Source organism: Spea bombifrons, chromosome 5 (assembly GCF_027358695.1).
Source record: "Spea bombifrons isolate aSpeBom1 chromosome 5, aSpeBom1.2.pri, whole genome shotgun sequence".
NCBI classification, from domain to species: domain Eukaryota; kingdom Metazoa; phylum Chordata; class Amphibia; order Anura; family Pelobatidae; genus Spea; species Spea bombifrons.
Genome location: NC_071091.1, coordinates 6,246,019 through 6,269,993, shown reverse-complemented (window position 1 = coordinate 6,269,993; position 23,975 = coordinate 6,246,019). Strand labels below are relative to the sequence as shown.

General features: G+C 40.7%; 1 protein-coding gene across 4 annotated transcripts in view; it reads right to left on the bottom strand.

The window, feature by feature from the left end:
• The window catches only part of DPP6 (dipeptidyl peptidase like 6), a 464,354-nt gene that overhangs the window by 61,489 nt on the left and 378,890 nt on the right, over nt 1-23,975 (bottom strand). For all 4 annotated transcript variants that reach the window (XM_053466559.1, XM_053466557.1, XM_053466561.1 and 1 more), the window contains exons 5-6: nt 6,480-6,554; nt 128-180 (exon numbers count right to left, since the gene is read on the bottom strand). In XM_053466559.1, coding sequence (XP_053322534.1) covers nt 128-180; nt 6,480-6,554 — 128 coding nt within the window. The remainder of the gene's footprint in view (nt 1-127; nt 181-6,479; nt 6,555-23,975) is intronic.

Below are 23,975 nucleotides of genomic sequence, written 5' to 3'. Positions count from 1 at the left end.
TCACATCTCAACATTAGAGCACCTGACTCACATGTCCCATATACACACATCCAATAATGTAATATATAGACTATACGAATATAAATCAGACCATTTTAACTTAGAGTAATACACAGAGAAATCTTACCCTGTTAGCATGTTATACACAATGTAATTCGCAGTAAACGAGTGTCGATATACCTAGAGGAAGAAAAGAAAATTTCATTAGGATTTCAGCTTTCCATGAATGATTATCAAAAATGATTTCATTGGCATTAGTTGGTTATCAAATAGCCCAATGAGTCAGAGTGATATGATTCTGAACATCCTATAACGTTAAGCATGAAGTATATTTACGCATTGCTCTTTTTTAAGGGTTTAGCGTGTTCTTTGATGTAATACATGTTAAATGGTACATGCGTTGAACAGCAAGGTTCACTGCTGAGTATCGCTATAGGTTATAGTTATCTAGGTCAGTTCCTGCAAATTTTGGTATTCAAGACGATTGGATTTGCTCTTCAGCTGGCATTTACAGGGTTCTTCCGCCAAGTGAGTTAAAAAGCAAGTCGCCAGGTAGCTGTCGGCAGCATTTAAACTTTAAATAACTGGTTCCGCTTCCATTTTGAGCCATGATCGAAGTCAGTGGGAACTCAAATGTGTCTAGAAAGTGTGTGGCGTCTGGAAAGTTCATGGTTAATTGCCTCTACACCCCAAACTATAGATACATACAACTACACAACTAAAACCTGGAATAACATCCACACTAAAAAGAAAACATTCAAGTAATGTGGGCTTCCCCAATTAAAGACATGCAGCAAGTTGACAATGAAGATATTATATTTTAAGGCTCTACACCATTTAAGGTGCGACATCATTCAAACCATGCGCGACCTCGTTGCTTCCCATACAGACACTTGAATATATTTGTCAATTTTCAATTAGCCCCCTGCACATGTAACATCACTATTTAATTGCCCTTTTCTTTCCTCGGTATCTGTGTACATTCTCTTTAAGTACCCCGTGATACTGTTTGTTGATTTTTATTATGCGTGTATATCTTGCCCCAGTAATTACTGCATCTTAGAATCTACTGTATGTTGAGAGTTCTCGCTAGAGGTTACAATTATCTCTCCATACACATATATTCTCTGTAATTATCTCCTGCGCGTTAGCATCTTCAAGTAGTTCTCTCTGAAATGATCATTATTGTATTAGTCGAAGACATTTTGTCTTGAGCAGGTCACCCAATTGGGACTATGGGCCGCTTACAAAGGCGATCTGGACTTTTTACACTATGGAGTACTGTTTGGACGGTCTCCATGGTACGGAGTAAGCAGTGACATCATATACACTGATAGATTCTTTAAATATGTACTTATCTTCCTAATTTGCATGAGCATTGTCAATGTCTATTGTTTTATAATTTTGTCTAACAAAGCAGTGGTAGTTAGAGGAACGCTGATCGTGATAACTATGGAACAGTAGATTGGATAAGAGAGGTAGATTTGCATTGGTTTTTCTAGATAAAGGAGACAACCAGGAACGTGATATGAGTTATTTTACACCAATCATTTCCATAAATGAAGCATCTTGCTATTGCACTGAATGATTATACATTATCACTGCCTTAAGGCCCCTGGTGGTCCGCGTCTGCCCCGTCCAGTGCTGGACATTTGTATTCCACTGAACGATCTACAGAACGATGAATATTTGGAGGAAAGTAGCTGACCTCAAGAAAAAAAAAATAATGGGTTATCTGTCCATCTCTAAAGAAGGTCAAGATATTCTATATGAGAGGACATGGCTCAGATGGGTCACGCCAGATGGTTAACCACATCTATCCATGTATCTATCTATCTATCTATCTATCTATCTATCTATCTATCTATCTATCTATCTATCTATCTATCTATCTATCTATCTATCATCTATCTATCTATCTATCTATCCATCTATCTATCTATTATCTATCATCTATCTATGATCTATCTATCTATCTATCTATCTATCTATGAAAAACATTCTATTTTGGATCTTAAAAGAAATGGCAAAGCAAGTTCAAAACGACACAAAGGAAATATTTATACTAAATTTCACCAACACCGGACATCAACATATTTTCTCGAAACGATAAATCTGGGTAAAATATTTTCCATTACACGGCTAGAACAGCTGTAATGCAAACCTGCCTGTCAATCTTAGAAACAGAAATAGCAGAAGGTCTTATAAGAAATAAGAAAAAAAAAAATCAATCCATATCCTATTTTGTCCACCTCTCTGCTTATCTCTCTTCAGAGGTTCATTGATGCATTTACATGTTTTCCAACATATACGCAGAATCTCATAGCCTTTTCATACGCGGCTCTCGGGAAATAAACACTTTAGTGGAAAATAAATCAATCTATATCATATTTCACTCTATACAACAATATACAGTCCAGCGTTCAATACATTTAAACTTTAATCCTTCAAGTGCCAGAAGGACTGGTAGGAGGACGCGTTGAAAACCTAGGGACTGCTGACTTAGTACAGTCATGTGGCTGTTGTTTTTGGTGAAATAATGGTATACTACACAAAAGTAAAATAAGCTATTTTTAACATATTGTATTTCCAAGCAACGTTCCAATTGAATGCAAAACATGGTAGATGGATATAACCTTATTGGTCCCAGAAAAGTAATTAGTGGAAGGACTAACATGAAGAGTCATGCAAGCTTTGGGGCCCGAAAGATTTCTTCTTCAAATGCAACTATAATAACTCTTCATTCCATCTGAAGAAGAAATCTTGATCCTGAAATCTTATGTGACAATACATCTTTATCAATGGTGGCCCAAAAGGTCTTCAACTAAAGCCTCCTTAAAATATGGATATTACTTTTTGATTCAAAAGTAACCATCTTAATTCTCCCCAACGTTTCACAGAAATTGGCCATTGCTAATAAACAACGTACCGTAGACGTATAGACCCTTCATATACAGCATATGCCGTGTGATATTTCATATGTCTAGGTTAGCGATGCTTTCCGGTTTAACAAAAAATGGGCAATGGTTTTTTATGTATGTTGGTGTTGAAAATTTAAGTTCCACAAAACAATGTGAAATGAAGCCCAACAAAGAGATTAATCAAAAATACTGATGATCTTGACCGATTATGGCTACAAAGACGTTTCAATCTCATCATTTAATAAAAAGAAGGAAGCTCTGAATAATCCCATGTTCTTAACTTAAAATAAACCACCACTAACTTAAACCGAGACGTTCCAGCTCAGGGGAACCAAGCTGGCAGCCAGTATTGTCCAACGTCAGCATGGGTCACCAGAGCCTGATTCACCATTTTTATTTATTTACTCTTTTTATTTGGCATTTAAAAAAAAAAATCATACAAGACCAAAAGGGTATTTTTGTTCTTCCATTGGAACGTGGATCAGAAAAAAAAGAAGATTGAAAGAAAGAACAGAAAACAAAACAAAGAGCAGATGCTTGCCATGCCACTAAACGCAAACATGGCATCCTTTTGATACTCCATTACCAGCTACGCAAGGAGGGTTTAATAGTTTTTAGGAGCTGGACTATGAGACATCACCTTTCTTTGCCCCTCTACTTGTCTAGAAATAACATGGCTGTTTCTTTATGGCTTCATTAGTCGTGCGATAAGCGCTGCAGTGTCATTAACTACAGCTTCACCTTTGCTGCTAACTTTGTACTCTCTTCATTATTATTTAATGAGAAGACATCATATAATATTTACTGCCTTGTGAAGGTATGCGTAGACAGTGCTGATGTACAGACCTCAAGCTTAGTGAAGCTTAAAATGTAGAAGACGAGGAGGGTGACGAATGGCCCGGAGGGCCACAAGATCCATTACATCATAGATTAGAGTATAAGTCAACATACAAGTCGGACAGGCTGATACACAGTAAGATATTGGGTGCGGAGAAGAAGGAAGAGAAATGGCAATGTCCAGGTAATGACTCTTGTTATAGGGCAAAAAAATGACTAAAATATAATGGAAAGATACAAAATCAGACAAGCAGGAGATAAGGCGCTAGACAAATGAAAAAGTGATGTATGGGGTGAGGAGGAAAAAAATCAAAATGAGCAGATTTCTAACATTTAAAATCTAATTTAGTGAAGGACGGGTGACATTAAAAGGAGCTTTGAAAAAGAATTTGTAACAATGTTCCTGACAGTGAATGAATACGGCGGAGGGGGGAGGGTGTAATAGCGAAAATGTATCCGTCCTGTTCAAAGAGGAACTATGCAATAGAACTGCCGAGATGCTTTCAAGTCATTAGGAACCACAAAACAGACTGCCCTAGAGGTAACGCAATATGTTAACCCCTTAAGGACAATGGGCGGTCCCTAAACCCATTGAAAACAATGCTTTGTCATTAAGGAGTTAATAGTGAAGAAGTGTGGAAATAGCAGGTTTAAGGAAGTTCTTTTTAACGGACGCCCCAGCGTCCTTAAGTGATAATCCTGCTAAGCAGTGATGCATCGTACCCTGGGCTAACTAAGCCTAGGGCTGGAGGTCTAGGGGCCGGCTCGCCCTCTTGGGGGATCCGGGCCCCCCCAGGTTTGCTGATGCTTAATGGGCCAGTTACAGGGGAGATTTGTGATCTCCCCAACCAGCCCAATTACACTATGGAGGTTGTAGACTACATTAAAAGGCGTTGTGTGCCAGAATATGGCGTCAGGGCTTAGGGAAGCTCCAAAGGGAAATACATCGCTGCTGGGTTTTGTTTGAAGGATATGAATGTATTTCCCCAAAGAAAGACAAATATTAAAGAACACTTTTTCAGCTTACATTTACGAAATCAGTAAGCAAGGAGGGCCTTAAGCCTACCCAATACCGAACCCCCAAAGAATCAAGTGGCCGCGTTCCTTTAATTTTAGCAAATAATGTTCACAAAATCATAATGTATTCTGTCCCAGAGGACTGTTGAGTGAATCTCACCAGGATCCATCTAAGCCTGCCCTCAGAATAAAGGGGTCAAGCAGCTTTTGCCCAAAAACGTTCTGAAGACCAAGTGTCTTCAAGGTGGGACTTTAATGTCCCAACTTTTGAGACAGCCAGGTATAGCATCACCTTAATGTGACTTATTGGGAAATGCCTATAAAGCATTGTGCTTTTGGAGCCATTGGAACGCAGGAGTGATGGGAGTGATAAAGGGCCATTGGGACACAGGAGTGATGGGAGTGATAAAGAGCCATTGGAACGCAGGAGTGACGGGAGTGATAAAGGGCCATTGGGACACAGGAGTGATGGGAGTTATAAAGGGCCATTGGGACACAGGAGTGATGGGAGTGATAAAGGGCCATTGGGACACAGGAGTGATGTGAGTGATAAAGGGTCATTGGAACACAGAAGTGATGGGAGTGATAAAGGGCCATTGGAACACAGGAGTGATGGGAGTGATAAAGGGCCATTGGAACACAGGAGTGATGGGAGTGATAAAGGGCCATTGGGACACATGAGTGATGGGAGTAATAAAGGGCCATTGGGACACAGGAGTGATGGGAGTGATAAAGGGCCTCTGTACGCCTATGAAGATATTCCATTAAAAATCAGCCGTTTCCAGCTACAATAGTCATTTACAACATTAACCCCGTCTACGCTGGATTTCTGATCCATTTCATTTTATTTTAATGGAAAGAAATCTGCTTTTCTTTCACAAACAACCATATCTGTAGGTGACCTCAATCTATTGAATGATAGTTATATATGCAAAGACCCTTTAAATAGGAAAATATTTCCAAGGCCATAAATGAAAAGTATGTATCGTGTTTATTTTGCATTGAAAAAAATAACAATGAGGATTTTGAAGTGATACTTTTACTGGTAACTGAGCCTCTTAGCGTGATACAAATAATATGTTACGTGCGGCTATATCCCGGCACATGTAACGTTTATACCACCTGTCTCTGCGAAATTTATTAGAGAAAAGGGAGAATAGCAAAAAAAGAAATAACCATAGAAACCAATAGAAATGTTACGTTCCATATTTTAGCACTGGAGCCATTTATATACCTCCCAAGTATCCCTCTTTAAGAGAGACAGTCCCTCTTTGGGCTACAAAGCCTTCTTTCCTCCTTGATGCCCCTGATATGTATCAATAGGTTACAATAATATAAATTCAAAAAATATACAACGCAGGGGGCGCTTAAAAGGAACGCACGACATCCTATTTGTATCTTTATCCTTTTATCGGGGGATGGGTTTTTAATGTCCTGAATAACTACAACGTACTCTGTGTTTGTGGCTTCCTTTGAATCAATCTTTATGTTTTTCTTTCATTTATTTCAAGAGACCTGGACTGTCAATGCTCTTCGTTCGAATTAAACGTGGGTGCAGTTCCACTCTGATCTGCTAGATGGCAGCGTTGGCTGCGTAGAGCCAACCTAGCGGTAACATTACGTAAGTAAAAACCTTCGGATCCGTGATATATCTGCAGTGCCGTAAAAAGTGTCAAACGCGACAGGTAAATCCTAAATACTCACCGGTCTGACATCATATGCTAGGAGTGCGTATCTCATGTCTGCAGATATTTCATATTTGCTGACTCTCAAGGCATCCTAAAAAAAAAAGAAAAAAAAGGAACAATTAAAGTAATTAGCTGGTTTTATGTTCTGCGTACATGTATCATAAGTGATACTTTTTGTAAATCAACATACTGAACGTATCACGCACTTTTAATACCGTTATAAATTATCCCCGCTGTGCTCCGGATGTCATGGATTTTAGTGGGTAGTATTTAAAGAGGAAAAGGCAGGAAATTCTATTTGTTGGTAAAGCGAATGTACCACTTATACAACATTACGCCAGAGCCGCGCTTTATAAATCACTCGTTAAGGCTTCTATGATACTGAAACAGCCAAATGGTTAGCTGAGCATCTTGGGAGTAGTTGTTACGGGATCTGGAGCGCAAGAGGAGGCATTCTGCATAGAGGAGCCGAAAACAAAGGCTCGATATCCAGGTTGGGTAATTTCAGGCCTCCCGCTGTTGCTTTAATTAAACAAAGTTAGCGTGTTGATTTAGTAAAAAAAAAAAATAAAAAAATAAATAAAAAAAAATAAAAAAAAAAAAGTCTTTGAGGTCATTAAGGAATTTTGGGACATTTTATTTTCCTCTTCTTTCTGGATCAAAGTAATTAGCGGCTAAAAAGGCTGGCATATCCTACCATAGGCAAATATTTCCTGTGTATAGGTTTAAATTGGTCGATGTTCTCAATCCACAGACAAAATCTGAATTCCGCATAATTACTCAGCGCGCATAAATCAGGGCTCATATAACCGAGACCTCGCGAAATGTGATTTCCATTATAATATGCGTAAAATGGCCCCAATGGCATATTTTATGTAGGTTAAAGAGGACAAAGTTTTGAACATGAATCGCCCTTCCGTAAACAAGGAAAAAAAACAGGCGCATCAGCTGGGAACGGCTCCCATAGCCCAGGGCACAGCATTAGGTACATAAAACGCACAACTGTTCAGGAAAATCAGAATGCGGAAAGATCTCCGCTGCCCTGCTCTGATACATAGAAACATATAGTGGAATTCGGCAGAACACATCTCCTTGTGTGTGACATACTTACCCCCCAGTACCCTCCAGTGATGGCTCAGTGAGTGCTATGAGCGAGGGTCTATTCAGACCCCTGTGCGCATGCAGGGAAAGCACTCCTATTGAAGCCAACTTCATTATGCATAAAGAAGGGCCAAATCTTGGCAGCTACTCCTGAGTGGACGCTTGAACTCAAACCTGCATAATGTCTGGCTAAATTGTTACAATTTTTAAAGGTCAGCTCAATGTTTTCATTATACATTGTGCATGGCCAACTCAAGACACTCGAGACGGAGATCTTCAATCGTAATAATAGTGAATTTGGTGGGTTGTAAAGTCTCCATTTAACTGTAAACCTCATAGAACGGGCATCCCGTGTCCTTTGTGTTCATTGTTTCTTAAGAGGACGGGTAAAAGACCTTATAAAGGACCTAACGAAGAAAACGTAAAAAAGAATCTAAAAGCAGACCTCATCTTGGAGGCCAATTCCCAAGAATTTGTGTAAATTGTACGTTGTAAATAACACTTCCGGGTTTTGCTGCGTTGGCAGAACAGCGGCTAGACAAACTAACCTGCCGGTGCATAGAAAGAGAAGAGACCTAGCGGCTCGGCGGACAGGTTTTATGAGACAAGTAGGGTAGGGTCTCTTTACATAAATGGGAAAAAAATATGGCACAACTAATTTGATTTAACCACCAAACAGCAGATTTCATACTTGGAACGTTTCTTCTTTGCTCTAAAGGCTGTCTTGCACAACGGGCAAGGGATCCATGTACAAAGTAGATAAAGAGGCAAAAGGTGATCATTGTTGACCTTATTTGCATGCGCCTACCCAGAATCCCCTGTGGTCGTGACAGCACCATGAGATTTCTGAAGAAAAAACAAGTCTTGTTTTGGTAGATGTGGATCAAGTGTAGTACCCCTATGGGGGGTGGGGAGTCATGCTGATCCTCTGGTCTTAGGACTGGAAATGTATAGAGCCTGAGGTAGTGATTTGCCCCAGAAGACATGCTGGAGTTGCCATGTGCAGTCTTGCACGCTGCTGTACGTGGTGAGTGTGCGATTGTATTAGGTGATTTCTTCTTATGCACGCCTCTACCCTGATCCTTACAGGCTTGGGGATGAGAAAATATTTTTGGACCTTGTTGGGCCAGCAATGGCTGACCCCTATTTTTTTATTTATATAATCACTCAGGCTTGCATGAGCGCCGATTAATTTGATTTTGATTCTTTGGTCTCCAAAACCACGGCGAGACCGAAGATCTAATTTGTCTGGGTTTTCCCTTTGGGGGGAACCCAGTAGCGTATTTTGGCTTCTGCTGCTCCGGCACAGAATGCAGCACCCAGGAGCACGCACCTCGGGCTACAAAAAAAAAAGTCTGGTGTTTGTAGATGAGTGTATAATGATACTTCTACTACCCTCTTCATTTTAGGTGTGAGGGTTTTCCATTGCCTTTACCCACCATAACTTTTGTTATTAAAGTTTCTTCTTGCAAGAGTTACTGTGAAATCTGTATAAGTTTCTCCTGGTTTCATGTGATCTTCATCAGGAATGCAAGACTTCTTGTGAGTAAATTAACCGACTAGACTCCACCAGAATACTGAATTGCCTGTTGTCACTGTTTTCCCATCTGTTTGCACCCATGGACTCATCTTTGTCAGGACTTAGTACTAAAATTCGAGCTCTGCTTGTGTATAAAATTCAAGGTAATTTCCTACTCAGATCAGGAGCCACCACCAGGATCGTCTTGCAGCCACCATCCGGACAGAGGGAAAGCCCTCGGAACAGAGGGACTGAAGCACAAGGAAACTGTAGTATATTTTCTTTCTGCTTCTGATGCATGAGCTCCTGCTTGTAACTTTTTGAAACGTTTCTGCTTTTTAACATACAGGATTTCTTCTAATGGAGCTTTACTAGAAAATATCAACTTATATTGACGAATACGTTCATTTCAAACCTCAATAAGAAAGTATAAACAGAAATAAATTCATGCCAAATGTATTGCTTACAAGAATTTAAGACTTAGAAAAATGACAACAGCATCCGAGTCCAAAAACAGACACGCACACCAATAAGTTACGTGATGCAATGTAACAATGCAAGGTAAATATCACAATCAGTGACGCACGCCAAAACATAGAAGTGTATGTTGCCAAATGAATGCTGGCACCAGTATGCAAGCTGAAGCTTCCTTGAGCATGGGATCTCTTGAAGCAGCCAATCAGTGTCAGGAAAGGGCTCCTATTTCAGCTAATCAGTGTCAGGAAAGGGCTCCTATTGCAGCCAATCAGTGTCAGGAAAGGGCTCCTATTGCAGCCAATCAGTGTCAGGAAAGCGCTCCTATATGTTTCCGGCATATACACAGAAGGTCTTGTTAGACCTCCCCGGAAAATAGCGTGATGGCGAGGAAGGGGACAACTGCATATGGGGAATTGCATTTAATGGCTGGGGCATTCAGTTAACTAGGCCGCTTATAATCCCGCAGGAAAGTCGCTGATTCCCCCTGAATGTAATATTTTAAATGAAAGCAGCACACTGGAGAAACTTTCAGAAAAAGATGGTTTTTCATAAGGAAAAGATGAAGATACTCACTGGCAGCCTGCCAGCAGCAGACAGTTTAAGAAGCTCGAAACCTGACAGTCCGGCCACACAGAATATTATCTACTTGGCCGTTATTACAACGAAACCGCACATAGGAGCTATTTCCCATAGTCCTACACGTCCCGAAATATTACTGGATGAGAGATGAAAGATCGAAGACGCTTGCTGGCAGCCGGCTTAGTTAAGAAGAGGTCCACGGGCTACTCTCAGACTCTGAAAAACAATTTACGAGGAGGAGAAGATGTAAGGACCTTGTTAGTGACCCGCCACGTAGCTTTAGAGTTATGTCTTGGGCCAAGTTCCATGGGCTGCCAAATTGAATTGTGACCTAGGCCACTAGATTACTAGATTGCCGATATTTTGAAGGGATTATAAATAAAAAATAAGAAATTTAAAGAAACACTAGAAAAACGCACAGAAAAAGACATTTGGTGGTCGGTGGCATTAAAGGGGCAAGCTTGCTAGTGCCCTGCCGTTCGGGCAGTAAGTGTCTCCTTATCATTGCTGTCTAGCAAACAGTTGCCCTGCATGTAAGCAGTTACAATGTCAGCGGCTTTTGGCCACCACTTTTGAGTCACTGATGTGGATCTATTCTAGAAACAACTCCCACAGTAGATGTTGGCCACCTTCTGGAGTTTGTAGCGTTTCTTCTCTCAAGACCACCAAGGGAAGTATCCATACAAGGAAATTCTCAGGGTTTGACCCTGAGTCTCAAGGTTTTTGCCCCAATCCGAGGGTGAAGGGACAGATTGTCAGGGGTCTTGAGATGACTCTTTTCTATTCTCCCCTGCTGTGATCATATATATATATATACGTCTCCCAACTGGTGCTTTTGCCACCAGTATGTTATAAATGATATCCCTGCGTAATAATGACTCAATGAAATGTATCTTCACATCATGACAAGTCAGTGTTTCTATGGGGACCAGTATTAGAGCCATTTGGTTGGCACTGTTGAGGAGTCACTACACAGAGTCTTCGCAATCGGCTATTAAAGTCTCTCTCTCTTTCTCTTTCTCTCTCTCTCACTCACTCACTCACTCTGACTGCCCTCGGGATTAATGACCCCTCGGACCTGAGCTTCACCCTGCCCACCTTCTTCTTGCGTATACACAATATTGTCCTATAACTCACATGTAAATCCACTTCTCCCCTGTTTGTTGTTTTTTCTGCACTGCAGATAATGAGTCCGGAAGCGTGTTTAGCGCAGCAGCAGCACTTAGAAATCAGAACGGCAACATTTCTCGTTATGGTGAAAGACACAGACACTGGTGTTACTTCACATTAGCCATATAATACATTATATATATATATATATATATATATATATATTGTATTGTAAATATGTGTTGTCGTCCGTTTTATATATGCATGTAATTGTTTAATATGTAATAAAGGTTTTTCTTTTTTTTTAAATAAACACTGGATAATAATATATGTGGTAGTGTGATCCGTGTGGCTAAGAGTGGTGTCAGTGGCTTGGGGTGGTGTCTGTTTTATTGAGTGTGTATTATCTGTGGGTGAGGGCACGTTGTATGGTAGAGTTATATGTGTGGCACATGGTAGGGTGTGCATGGTACAGTGTGGTTTGTGTGGCTAAGACTGGTGTGAGAGGGGGGTGTGTGTGTATGGCCGAGAGTGGTGTATATGGCTGCAAGGCCGCAGATACACTCCTTAAACTAGGAATTGTCTCACAAATTTAGTGATGCGTGGCAACCATAAGCGGTGGTGAGATTGTGAGTGACGCTGGTGCTGTCATCAGCAATGGAGGAGAGGGACGTGGGAATAATTAATGAGTGTTGAAGGGAAACACTCTCAACATCACATGAACTGGCTGAGCGTCTCTTTTAAATGATTATTTTCCCCCCCTTGCCACTGACCTTATACCATATACTCATCACCAGCGGATCTCCTGGGTGCATGTGAGGAGAGCCCAGCAAAAGTGGTTTAGGTTAATACATTGAGGGAATTTTAACATGCGTGGCATAGACGTATGGCTCCTGAATCTAAGATGAGGCCAACGACTGTTTAAGGTCTTTACAGCAGATAAATGGGACTTCATGGGCAGAATGGTCCTTATCTGCTGGCAACTTCCACATTTCCATGATTAGTTCTGTTAAAATGGCGACTAGTAAGATTCTAACGATCACAATCAGTAGCTCGGTTATAGCCCACTAGTGCTAGCCGCAGAAATGTAGGCAAAACATTCAACCAAAAGACTAATTTAAATGTTTAACTTAATCGATATAGATGTAATAATAATAATGTTTTTTTGCATTTACCTTTCCTTATTATCTACTTCCCCAGAGAAGACGAGGCCAGATTAAATGCTATTATATACAATGTGTTTTGTTTTAATTGTTACATTTGGGATTCAGCAAATCAAATGTAATGCACAGCGTGGCTTCGTTTCTGAATTATATTAACTTGAATCCTATGGCCTTTAAACCAGGCGGTAAATCAGCATTACTTATGCATGCCTTACTTGGGAGAACATGCATTGGAAATAGATGAATATTAATGCAGGTAAGAGTACTATTCCACCTGTTCAACTAATAGAAACACTTGTACAATTAAGTCAAGCATTATTGGGCTAATTCTTCACTACTGCTACAAGGACCAGAATTCAATACATTTCTAAAGAGTTTAGAGCGTGTGCTAACTTTCGGTACAATTTCCTTTCTCTTTCCCTGCTTCTTGTTCAGAGCTGGACTGGTGATGACGGGATGAACCTGCCACTTTAAGGCCAACGGTCTCATGATGCGTGGCATGCCCGCATGTTGCAGCCCCCAATCGTCCTCTGGAGCAGCAGATAGGGTGGATATGTGGCTCTGCCAGCCGGCGGCCCAAGGGGCATTTGTGCCAGATGGCCAGTCCAGGTCTGGTCTTGATACACATGGCTAGATTTCCTACAAGAAATTATCTTTGGGACGCCATGCTTTTAGGAATACTTACCAAGTTGACCTGCTTAAGAAGGACAGTCCTGTTTTTGGACCCACATCCGCTCACTGGGGCCATTACAGAGGAAAAGTCTAGAACTGAAAATTCAGCAAGACCAGATGACTGTTCCAGCCTCTCCTGGGCATCATGTCAGAGGTGCGATTGGTATCTCCATAGACACAGTGAGCTAGATGGTCCATGTCTGGACTCGTTTTTTGCTTAAGCAGACCCTCCACAGGATTTCCAAGGGGAAGGAAAAGCAAATTTTGTCCATTAAAATAACATAAAAAAGGATTAGAAATCCTGCGCAGACGGGGTTAATGTTGTAAATGACTATTGTAGTTGGAAATGGCTGATTTTTAATAGAATCTCTTCATCCTGTGTTCCAATGGCCCTTTATCACTCCCATCACTCCTGTGTTCCAATGGCCCTTTATCACTCCCATCACTCCTGTGTTCTAATGGCACATTATGTTCGCTGATCCAAGTTTAAGTTTAAAAGGCTAATTGATTGTTAGAAACCCTTTTGTAATTTCTAATGTATTATATTTTTATATTAATATAATAATGAATCAGGATAGAGTTTTGGTTAAGCTGATTTCATGTCATGTTTCTGTTGCCAGAATCTCTCATTTCTATTTTACCGTCAAGAATCTACCGTCTGCCGTGGGTCTCGCTGCATTATCCCAGCGTAACAGTTCAGCAGGGTCCTGACGTGTGCCTTTATATATGTATTTTCATTGTAAATCAAGGCTATCCTTCAGAAAGTAACAAATAGAGAAGAGAAGTGTTTGGAACTTACTTCTTCTCACTTAAAGCAACGTTTTGTAAGGAGACAACTTGTTCCATTATAAATCTGCCGTTTCAATCAAATGAAAGGGCAGGGAAGATGCTGTCATGACTGGTTTTCAGAATCTGGGAAGATTGATGAAACCGGTTGACAAAATTGTCCGGCACACAGATAAATATTTCTTTCTTATCTTCTGCAGAGCCATTTGTTTGAAGAGTTCAATCTATACATTGAAATGAACGCACAATATCTCCTACCTCGGCATCAGATCTCTTAGCCCCGTGATGGATAAGTAAGCAGGACAACATGTGGGTAAACTAAACCGGGGGGTCCTGAAAGACAAGGGATCATAGAAGGCATAACAACCAGCACTGTAAGTCTGCTGGTTAATGTATGTTAAGAAATGTTTCATGCCATTTGTTGTTTTTTGGGGGGGGGGGTAGTAGAAAGTTTCTACTAACCACTAGAATTCTGAACCCCAAAATCATCAGTTGGCAATAGATACTCAGTTTTTTGCTGTCCTTGGGTGCCACAATGGTGGGTGTCGTTAAACTAGTGGAGCTGGGTCTCTTCTTTCTCTCAATATGGAAACGGAAGGGCTCCATCTAGTTAGACTAGAGAACAGCAGCCCCTGCAGACCTGAGAACCTGCTAATCCCCAACCATCCCAACCAGGAAGATGCAGCCTAGGAAGCCTTTTCAGCCATGGGTGGTTTGAGTAGGAACAGCAGTTCTTCTTCACACACAGGAGCCCAGCCAAAAGGCTTAGATGAAGAATGAAGCTGAACAGGCCCCTAGGGGCCCCTGCAGTCAGCTCATCCTGGGCTCCTTCGGTGAAAACCAGCCAACTCAAGCAGTAAAGCGAGTCTTGGCAGGCCGTGCCATGAGAGCATGACCAGTCTTACCACCATAACAAGACAGAACTTGCATTGCATTGCGTACAGGGTGGCAATGAGCAGACCAAAGCTCTCTAGATCTCAACTGCCATTCTGACGAATATTATTAGTTCTGATGGCAGAATTGTGTAAGTTGGCGTGGTTTTCTGGTACAACTACTTTGCATATGATCTGCATATTGTGTTTTACATATGGTGTGATGCGTGCTGGTCATATCTCACCAACTGTCTATTGAAAGGCTCTTCGAGGCTAGTGTTGATTGTTTCCTCAATAAAGTTAGTTCTTATTTTAGAAGTGTTGTCCAGTGACTAAAGCCTTGTTTATTGGCCTTTTGGCTAAGATCAAGTGTAGTACTCTTAGGGAGGAGGGAGAAACATTTGATCCTCTGGCTTTTGGGCAGAGGTCCTTATTTGCCGTGGCCTAATGCCGGGTTCACTTTTTTCACAGTCTGCACGTCTGCCCTGGAAGGCGTCCACACGATATACACCGAAGACTTTTTGCCACCTTGCACGCTTTATTTCCCCTGACCCTTATGGGCTTGCAGGTTAAGCAGAATTTTTTTTATTTCGGCCAGAAATGGCTGGACGCTTATTTATTTCCATGTTTTTTTCACGTGTGCCTATGAATTGCTGGTTTGATTTCATGTTACCCTATGGAAAGGGGAGAACAACTGCACCCTGTGGATGTGTTAGCACGAGTTGATTTCAGCCCACAGAAATGGCTGAGCACTTGTTTTACAGAATCACATAACGTTATTGCCTAGCGGCACTTGGGATATAAATCAGGGCCCTGCATCGACGAATATACATTTGAATGAATTTAATTGAATGCACCATGTACGTAAATCCCAGAGATTCATGTTTTTGGATAAAAAATGATTAAAGTGTAGCTTTCGCTAAGATCCCCATATCTTTAACCTCGCGTCTTATCTGCGGTAAATATTTAGCGCTCATTTAAACCATCTCATTTCACGCCGCACAGTTTGTCACACTGGTTTGATGAATATGTTAAGATCATCCGACCTCAGATAAAAAGACTCAGGTACAAGTAAACTTCTCATTAGCGACCGGCATGGCGACTGAGTAATTGGTGTGTTTAGCAAGAGGAGTTGCTGTGTATACTTTAGACGTGAAGGTCTGTACAAAATCACATCTGTCACCGAGCGGCACGATTCAAAGCCACGGGACGCGAGTCAGGCGGATTCTGTCTCCACAGGCGTCCGTGCCGTCCGTCCGTGCTAATTATCGGGAATGGATGGGTCGCCAGCTGCACCGAGCTGCATTGCCTCATAATTTATTTTCTTCCTAACGCAGAACCTGTCATCGTGACGTCCTTAGTTCTAACACAGATGAAGCAGAAAGACCATCTCTCATACCTACAAACTGGAAATCATCATTACGCTTAATAATGCCTCTTCTGTCCCCAGACTCCATATTCCACAATCAGACTGCAAAAACGCAGACCCGAGTCCAGAACAGGGACTCTCTATCTATACTGTCACTGATGTGAATCGGCTGATGTGCTGGAAAGCCCAAAATACATGTATCAGCTTTTCCCTTAAAGAAACACTTTGGTCTCCCAGGCAGCCCCCCGAACAATGAATGCTTATTATAGTACTTTTTATATGTATTTCATATGTATTCTTCGAAGCTGCAAAACAAGAAAAAAAAACATATCTGAAGGAGAAGCCTCTGTGTGTTCCAAGATTCCGATGGGAGCATTTTCTGTGCGCACAAAAGGGGGGTCTTATAAGACCCCTTGTCCGGAGCGTTTGGCGAGCCAGCTACACACTTTAATCCAAACCTTCTCACTATACAGGACCAGTTAATTAACACATTACAAAAAGAGAAATAAAACAAAGATTTTTACAATAGGGCATTGTTAACATTGTTGTAAAGGCAAAAGAATAATAATAATAATAATAACAATAAATCATGTATAATATGCTTACTAATAATAATAAATAATATATAATACACTTAATAATAATAAATCATTTATAATAATAATAATCATTCAAAAATAATATTTTTGAAAACTTATTTTTTAACCAGATTCTAGTGCTAAAAAACATTGGGCGTTCCTCGTTAAACACAGCACTGAAGGATCCCCTTATAATAGAACCCTGCCAGATACTAGTGAAAAGTTTTCACTGGCAGCGTGTAAATACCACGGAAAGGCGAAACGTGGAGATCGGTAGCTGGTTAAATACCGCTGCGAATATTCAGAGCAAATTTTAAGGGCTACAAGCAAACCAGATGTTCAGGTATTGAGAGCTCATGCACGTCCGATGCAACACATTATAAGCCTCACAATAGATAGTAATTGTGTTTGCAGTAAAATCCTCCGAGCTCTTAATGAGCATCCGTGATGCGATGTTTCTTCTTTATTATGTATATGTCAGTGTGGACGATAATGAAAGTCTAAGTGCTGATCTCTCTGACTCACGCTGTTCATATAACGAGAATCACCGAGTTCTATCAATTGCTTTTCTGTTACATGGTGAAACGCGTCCCGCCATGCCTTTGTTTCTAATGCTACAAAAGGGCTTTTTAAAAGAAGAAGAAAAAAAAATGATATAACATACAAAAGGGGTTCATTTACTAAATAGGCCTCCATGGGCCCTAAAGATCAAAGGCAAGAACATGGTTCAAAAGTAACATAATGGAAGAGTTCTAATGTAATTAGTGCGTTTTCAATTCTATGCCCCATTTTCCTGTTTTACTCAACGCGGGAAAGAGAGAACAAAGCGCAACGAGGTGCCAGACGAGGGAGAGCGGCGATCCATCCCACCATGCGGAGATCGGGCCGGCAGCGAGAAAGCTCTTCGCCCTCCACAGCCTTAATCGGCTGTATGGACCTTGTTTTATTAAGGCCGCTGGCCTTAAAGTGCCGGGACCCCGATGGCCAGGTATACAAAATCTTGAAATATTCATCGCAATCACTTAAGTTGTTACAAGTTGTGATTTATAGAGAAACTATGGAGGATTGCGGAGTGATCCTTCACAGCATAACGGGAATTTTAAGACCATGCTTTCCAGTAGATTTGAAAATGCCAACGGCAAATTATCTTTAATTATGCATGTTATGTGGCGCTTCCCGCAGATACCTGCGGTCTGTTCTGTACACATTTGTAGTATCTGAACAAATTATTATGAGATTATTCTCACCTTTTGTCCGAGTATTAATGGATTTTCTAAGCATTATGTCATGTTTAGTACAAAGTTAGGCTTTTATTTAAGTTTTATACGTGGAAAATAAATTCTAAGGGCATTAATTCACTTTACGCTCGTAGTTTCTGTCACCTTTCTCCAAAGAGTTGCTTGATCTACTAGGAAGTATCACCTTCAGCAGGGCTAGGGGTGAAAAGCGGTCGTGGTGCTTTAAGGCCAGCAGCCGCTAAATGAAGTACATGCAGTCGCACATTACGTTTTGATACTCTTACAATCTCTTGGATGAGCCTCACCTTCGTTGACTCTATGTTTGAATTATTATTAAGGTGGGACTTTGAGGATGGACCCCGCATCTACTGCAGTTATGGGCACGGTGGAAAAGTCTAAAGAATTGTCGAGTAACTTTGAGAAAGCATTGATTGTCCAACTCCAGCCCCCAAGGGATGCAGACACGACAGGTTTTCGGGAAGATAATGAACACACTGCATTTTGTTTACGAGTTAATTAGAGAAATCCTGAAATGCTGGCACTTTTGTAGCCTTCGAGGACAGCTTTGGACATCACTGGTGGGGAATAACGTTAGGAAGGGTAGCCAAATACGAACTGGAGATTAGCATAATTAGCATAAAGTAGAACACATGCTTAGCATAGTTAAGAAAGCATGTTTTTATATCTGTATCTGTATTTATGTATAGGGATAACTGCTGTTACTATTTCTCTACCATCATGGAATTTTAGAGACTTCTTGATGATTTCAGTTTAGTTGAACAATGTTTTGTATTAGATTAGTTCAAAGGTGGTTGGTCCTGTTTAAGGAGCTGCAAACTTAGTTTTGGTTTATTATATACATCCAGGTCTATCTCGGAGAAAGCTGAGAACTAATCTATTTAAAGATCTTAGATTATGGTATAGGAGAGATTCCTAGGAATTCATCTCTCTCTATATAGAAGGCTTGTGATCTTGTGAATTGTTGGTCACACCAAGCAGGACTTAATGGTAAGGTCCAACGTGTTTTTGGAGTAGTATGATTGGACGCTGTCCTTGGTTTAGTATGATTGGACACTGTTAAATAGTTAAACTTTTCAGGATCTTTTTTTTTTTTGTGCACCACCCAACTCTTCTTTTAGAAAAGAAAGGTCGGTTTAGTATCTACCTAGGTTTACTTTCCTGATCCAAAAGGAGAGACGGAATGGGGGTGGGGGGGATAAAATAAATTATTGTCAAAGGCTCAGCGAGATACATACACATCGTTAGACAAGCATTCATTTCTGGTGAGACGTTAGCCTTGATAAACACGCTGCTCGGGAATTATGATGTTTGAGATATTGACAGAAGCTCACATGGCACTAAATGGTGTCATCTAAATACTCCGACAACGAGCATTAAGTCGGAGCCGTCCTTGAAAGATCTCCTTGATTCTACAAGCACAATAAGGAATTAGAAACACACACAAAATGGACTTGCGTTAGAAACAAAGTAGCTCAGGCTCTTGCAGCTAATAAGACCCAATATACCCATTTTCTTATGCACTTGAACGGCGGAGATGTTTAAGATGGTTTAATGTCTTTCTAGAGACAGTTACATCAAATAAAAACATTAACTTTGACGGACGACAAAAGCCATTAAGCCCATCTTCCCTGCCCACTTTTCAGCTCTTATAATAACTCGAACTTTACATGGCCCTACGTTTTTTCCCTGTGTTCAGGAGAACCTTCTTTAATGGCGTAAATGCTTACATTTCTGTATTAATCACAACCACTTCTGACCGAAGGCTCATCCACACCCACTCAGTGAAAGAATACTTTCTAACGTTACATCTAAGCTTTTAAACTTCTAATTTTAAAATAGGAACTCTTCACCTAACAGTATTTTATCAGGAATGTGTACTAATTCATTGTTATTATCCCTCTCTATATATTTCCAGATGCAGGCCTGGTTCCTCCCTTAGGGTGAACGCTTTGAGGACACAAAAAATAAAATGAATGCACCTATCAGGATACCTGAGAATTCTCCGGGTTTGACCCGGAGTCTCCGGGTGACGCAATGTTTCCCAGAGTCTCCATGTCACTCTCCTTTTTCTCCAAGGCAGGGGACCAGTGTTTGACCATGTCCACACCACCCCTCCCCCACCCAGTTCTCCTCCCAAACCATTTAAAGCTATTTGGGACCAACCCTGCCCTTATCCGCGGCTAGCCCCGCTCTTCCAATGGTTAACCCTGGCCCCTAGCAAAGAGGAAGACCTCTGGGTAGACTACCCAGGGAAGTTCCCAGGTCGTTTTGTCTTTAAATGTCGCAAAATGTTAAATGTATCTCATTCCTGCAAAAAAATAAAATCTCAAACTTTGTAGGAGAAGAAGGTTAAAAATCAAAGAACGGCGTCCATTAACAGATTGAATAATTCAAGTCTACAAGAAGAAGATAAAAACTAGGTTGCCGGCTAATCTGGATAATTTAACTTTGTCAGGATAAAGGTTGAAAATATACTTTAGCACACAGAACTCTCTTAATGGTAAAAAGGTGAATTTTAGAAAATGTAAGCAATTTAAACATTACTGTGTAAAAAAAAGTAAAATGCTTATTTATCCCTTTATTTGGTATATCTGATTCTTAATATGAGTTGTGAAACTTCCTCTCTCTAGGTCTGATTTTTTTTCGATTAACCAGTTTTAATTATTATTATATTAATAATGATTAATCAATGTATATTTCAAAATACAATCTCTAAACATGATATACTCAAAGTCAGTCAATGCCAGCTCTGGCTCAGTTTTTTGTTTTAATTTAAAAAAATTAATTTTAAAACACTGTGATGGGAATGACCTGTAGCCCAACAGGGTACACCCACCCAACAAAACTCTTTCCTCATGGCTACTAGGAACACAAAACTTCAACCAGCAGGCAAAACTAGCATTAAAGACAACAAGTAACATAACTCTTAGGAAACCTTGGCAGCACTGTAATATACAAAAAAGCATACCAATACATCTCTTATAATACCATTACAAGATAGCATTCATATCATAATAAAAGAGAACGTGCCTTTATTGAGGAAACAATCACCACCAGCCTCCAAGAGCCGTTCAACAGACTGACGGTGACTTACAACCAGCATGCATCACACCATATGTAAAACACAATATGCAGATCACATGCAAATCAGTTTTAATAGAAAACCACACCAATTTACACAACCCTGCCATCAGAACCAATAATTTTGGTCAGGCAGACAGGAGGAAGAGGGAAACCGGGATCTAGAGAGTTCTGGTGCGCTCACTTTTGCTACCCTGTATCTCTAATCAGATGCAGCGTGACTTAAACATAAATCCAAGCAAGGGAGCCAGATGTTGCACTGTAGTTAGTATCCACCTTCACCTGTTGGAAGTATATAATGCGATCCAGGGGTCCACTATCTATAATGGGAAATACAGCCTCCAGGTGCCCCTCAAGTCCCAAGCCACGGAGGCTTCTGTGACAAACACATATACTAAAGTACTCACAAATCCTTTAATAATCCTGCCTGGGACATTGAACCTGTTTGCAGGTGACTTTACTATGCATTACCAAGGACCAGCCCTAATGTACTTCTCCTGCGAGACAAGCTAGCCCTGTAAAGTGTTTACATAAATCAGTAAGATACTCATACATAATTAAGTATACATTGTTCAGGGCTTGTTGGGTACTTGTCACAACAGAAATTCACTAGGTTTGCCCTTCTCACTGTATAGTGAATAATTCATGCAGTATTGAAAATCCCCACAAACGTTAAATACATAGTGTTAATATACTGTGTGACATCACAGAGCAGTGTTATTATATTACGTGAAATATTATCCTCAACGTCATAAATGTATTTCCATAAAAATATTGAGGATGAAATGGTCACTTAGTTCTTGTTGAACTTGCATGTCCTCGTCTGAAAGTTGCAAATGCCCTTGCATGCCCTCACAAATAACTTGCAAGCTCAACAACTTTGCAACCTACATTGAATCTGGTTAGACTGACCACTCAACTACTTAGTAAGTAACCGACCCATGATCTCCACTGTCTGCAAAAGCAGGTAAGTGGGACAGCACCAAAATATTGGGACTGTCCTGTTTAAAACAGGAAAAGAGAGAGGTACTGTATGCTACCTTGCACAATTACATGTTATTATCTTTCAAAAACAACTTGGGAGATGGAAGAGATTTACTACACCCCCCCTTTGATTTTTGCTGGTTGAGTGTGATGGGATTTGTAATCATCAGGAAATGGGGAAAAAACTGAAAGGAGATTTTGCAAGAGAAAGGGTTTAATTATTTGATAAATCAACGTACTGAAAACATGATGTGAAGCTGTACAGCACACAATGAAACATGGCCGGCTACCTTTAGGGAGCCCGTGAAAATGTCAGACTAGCGTAATATAATGTTAGAGTGGGAATGCAAGTATTGATCTCCACGGTCTATTGCACTACACAGAATATTTGGCAGCCATTTCTGAAGATTATTTCTGGAATCCACTACTGGAAATGATCAAAGCAACTTCTTCTAATCAATGACTAACTATTCCCATTCACCTACTTGTGTAATTGAATCTGGGAGAGCAAAGTGTGGTCTTCAATTCTATGGGACATTAATGATAGAACCTGAAGTGTTGGCTACAGAGGGGAGCTAAAAAAAAAAAGGACAGTTGGGCAACAGGGCTACACTGACTTGAAGAATGTGTGCTCTTTACTCCATACTATCCAACAGTCCATTTTTTGCAAGGCAGTCATGATTTTCGGGTTCATAGGCCGGTTAGGGAGATCCTCTGATCTCCACTGACTTGCCCAAGGAGCTGCAATGGAGGTCTGAGAAAATGACCTGAAATGTTGGGTTGCATGTTTTTGATCATAAGAGGGAATTTCGGTTACGGTTTGATCCCTCTGTGCATCTCTCAATACTTTTTTCCTTAATGTAAGCGGAACAAGAACTGACCAACTATTCTTAAGGTGAGACATGAGTTTGTACTTCTTTTTATTGGTCTTCTAATCAAAACCATTGAAATCAAACTACCACAAAGTCCAATTAATTATAACACTTTTTGTCATGGCTGTTCTAAAAAGCAAAATCCAACAATAATGGCTTTTTTTCCAGAGGATATCCCATGAAGGAAGAACATGGTGAGAATATTTAATCAATAGGCATACCATGGGATCTCTCCGGATTTGGCCAAGAGACTCCGGGTGAATCGTCACTTTTCCGTGGCACAGAATCTCCGGGTTGTGGGAGTGGTGCTTGGACACGTCCCACTGCCCATGGCCCTCCCACCCCTATACAAATGTAAAGCGGTTGGGGCTGGCCCCGCCCACAATGCCGTTAATTGACAGCGGCCTACCCCAAGAGGTAGTCTTTGCTCTTTCTTGCTGTTCCGTTTCTAGCTACACCTTTAAGAACGTTGCTCGTTTTCCCGAGAATAACGCTTAACGCCACTGTGGCAGTTAAAGGGTTATTTGTACATCCCAGACAAGCCACGAAGAAAACACAGCATTTAAGTGACGCGTGGTTGCCGGGGAATTTTCGGATATGTCACAATGTCATCCAAATGAGCGTGTTTGATGTAAGACGGAATGACTCGGCAAGTGGAAATCTTTAAGGGAATTGCTATAATTGGTGGTGACCAATTGAACTGGCAAAGGGTTATTTAATAATTGGACACTTTTTTCAAATGTTACCCTGGTTAGGCCTACTAAGTATGGCGCAGTCCATGACGATGTATCGATGCAGTGGACGCACATTCTTTTTATTATTTTTTCTTATATGGAATATGGAAAGAAGATGCTTCTTCTACTAGAATTAGCGTAACAAGGCATATACTGTCCGGGCTTCGCCTTGACTCACTCTGCTTCCCAATTCTGCATTTTGACATATTGTCACCTTTGTCAATAAGATAAAGCACGAGTATTATTGGGATTGTAAGGTGATCCAAGTTTCTCTTAAATCACCCCAGCAAGTTCCACTAACGATAAACCTAAATGTGTATATGAACCCGCCGTACCCACCAAGTGCCCCTGTTTAA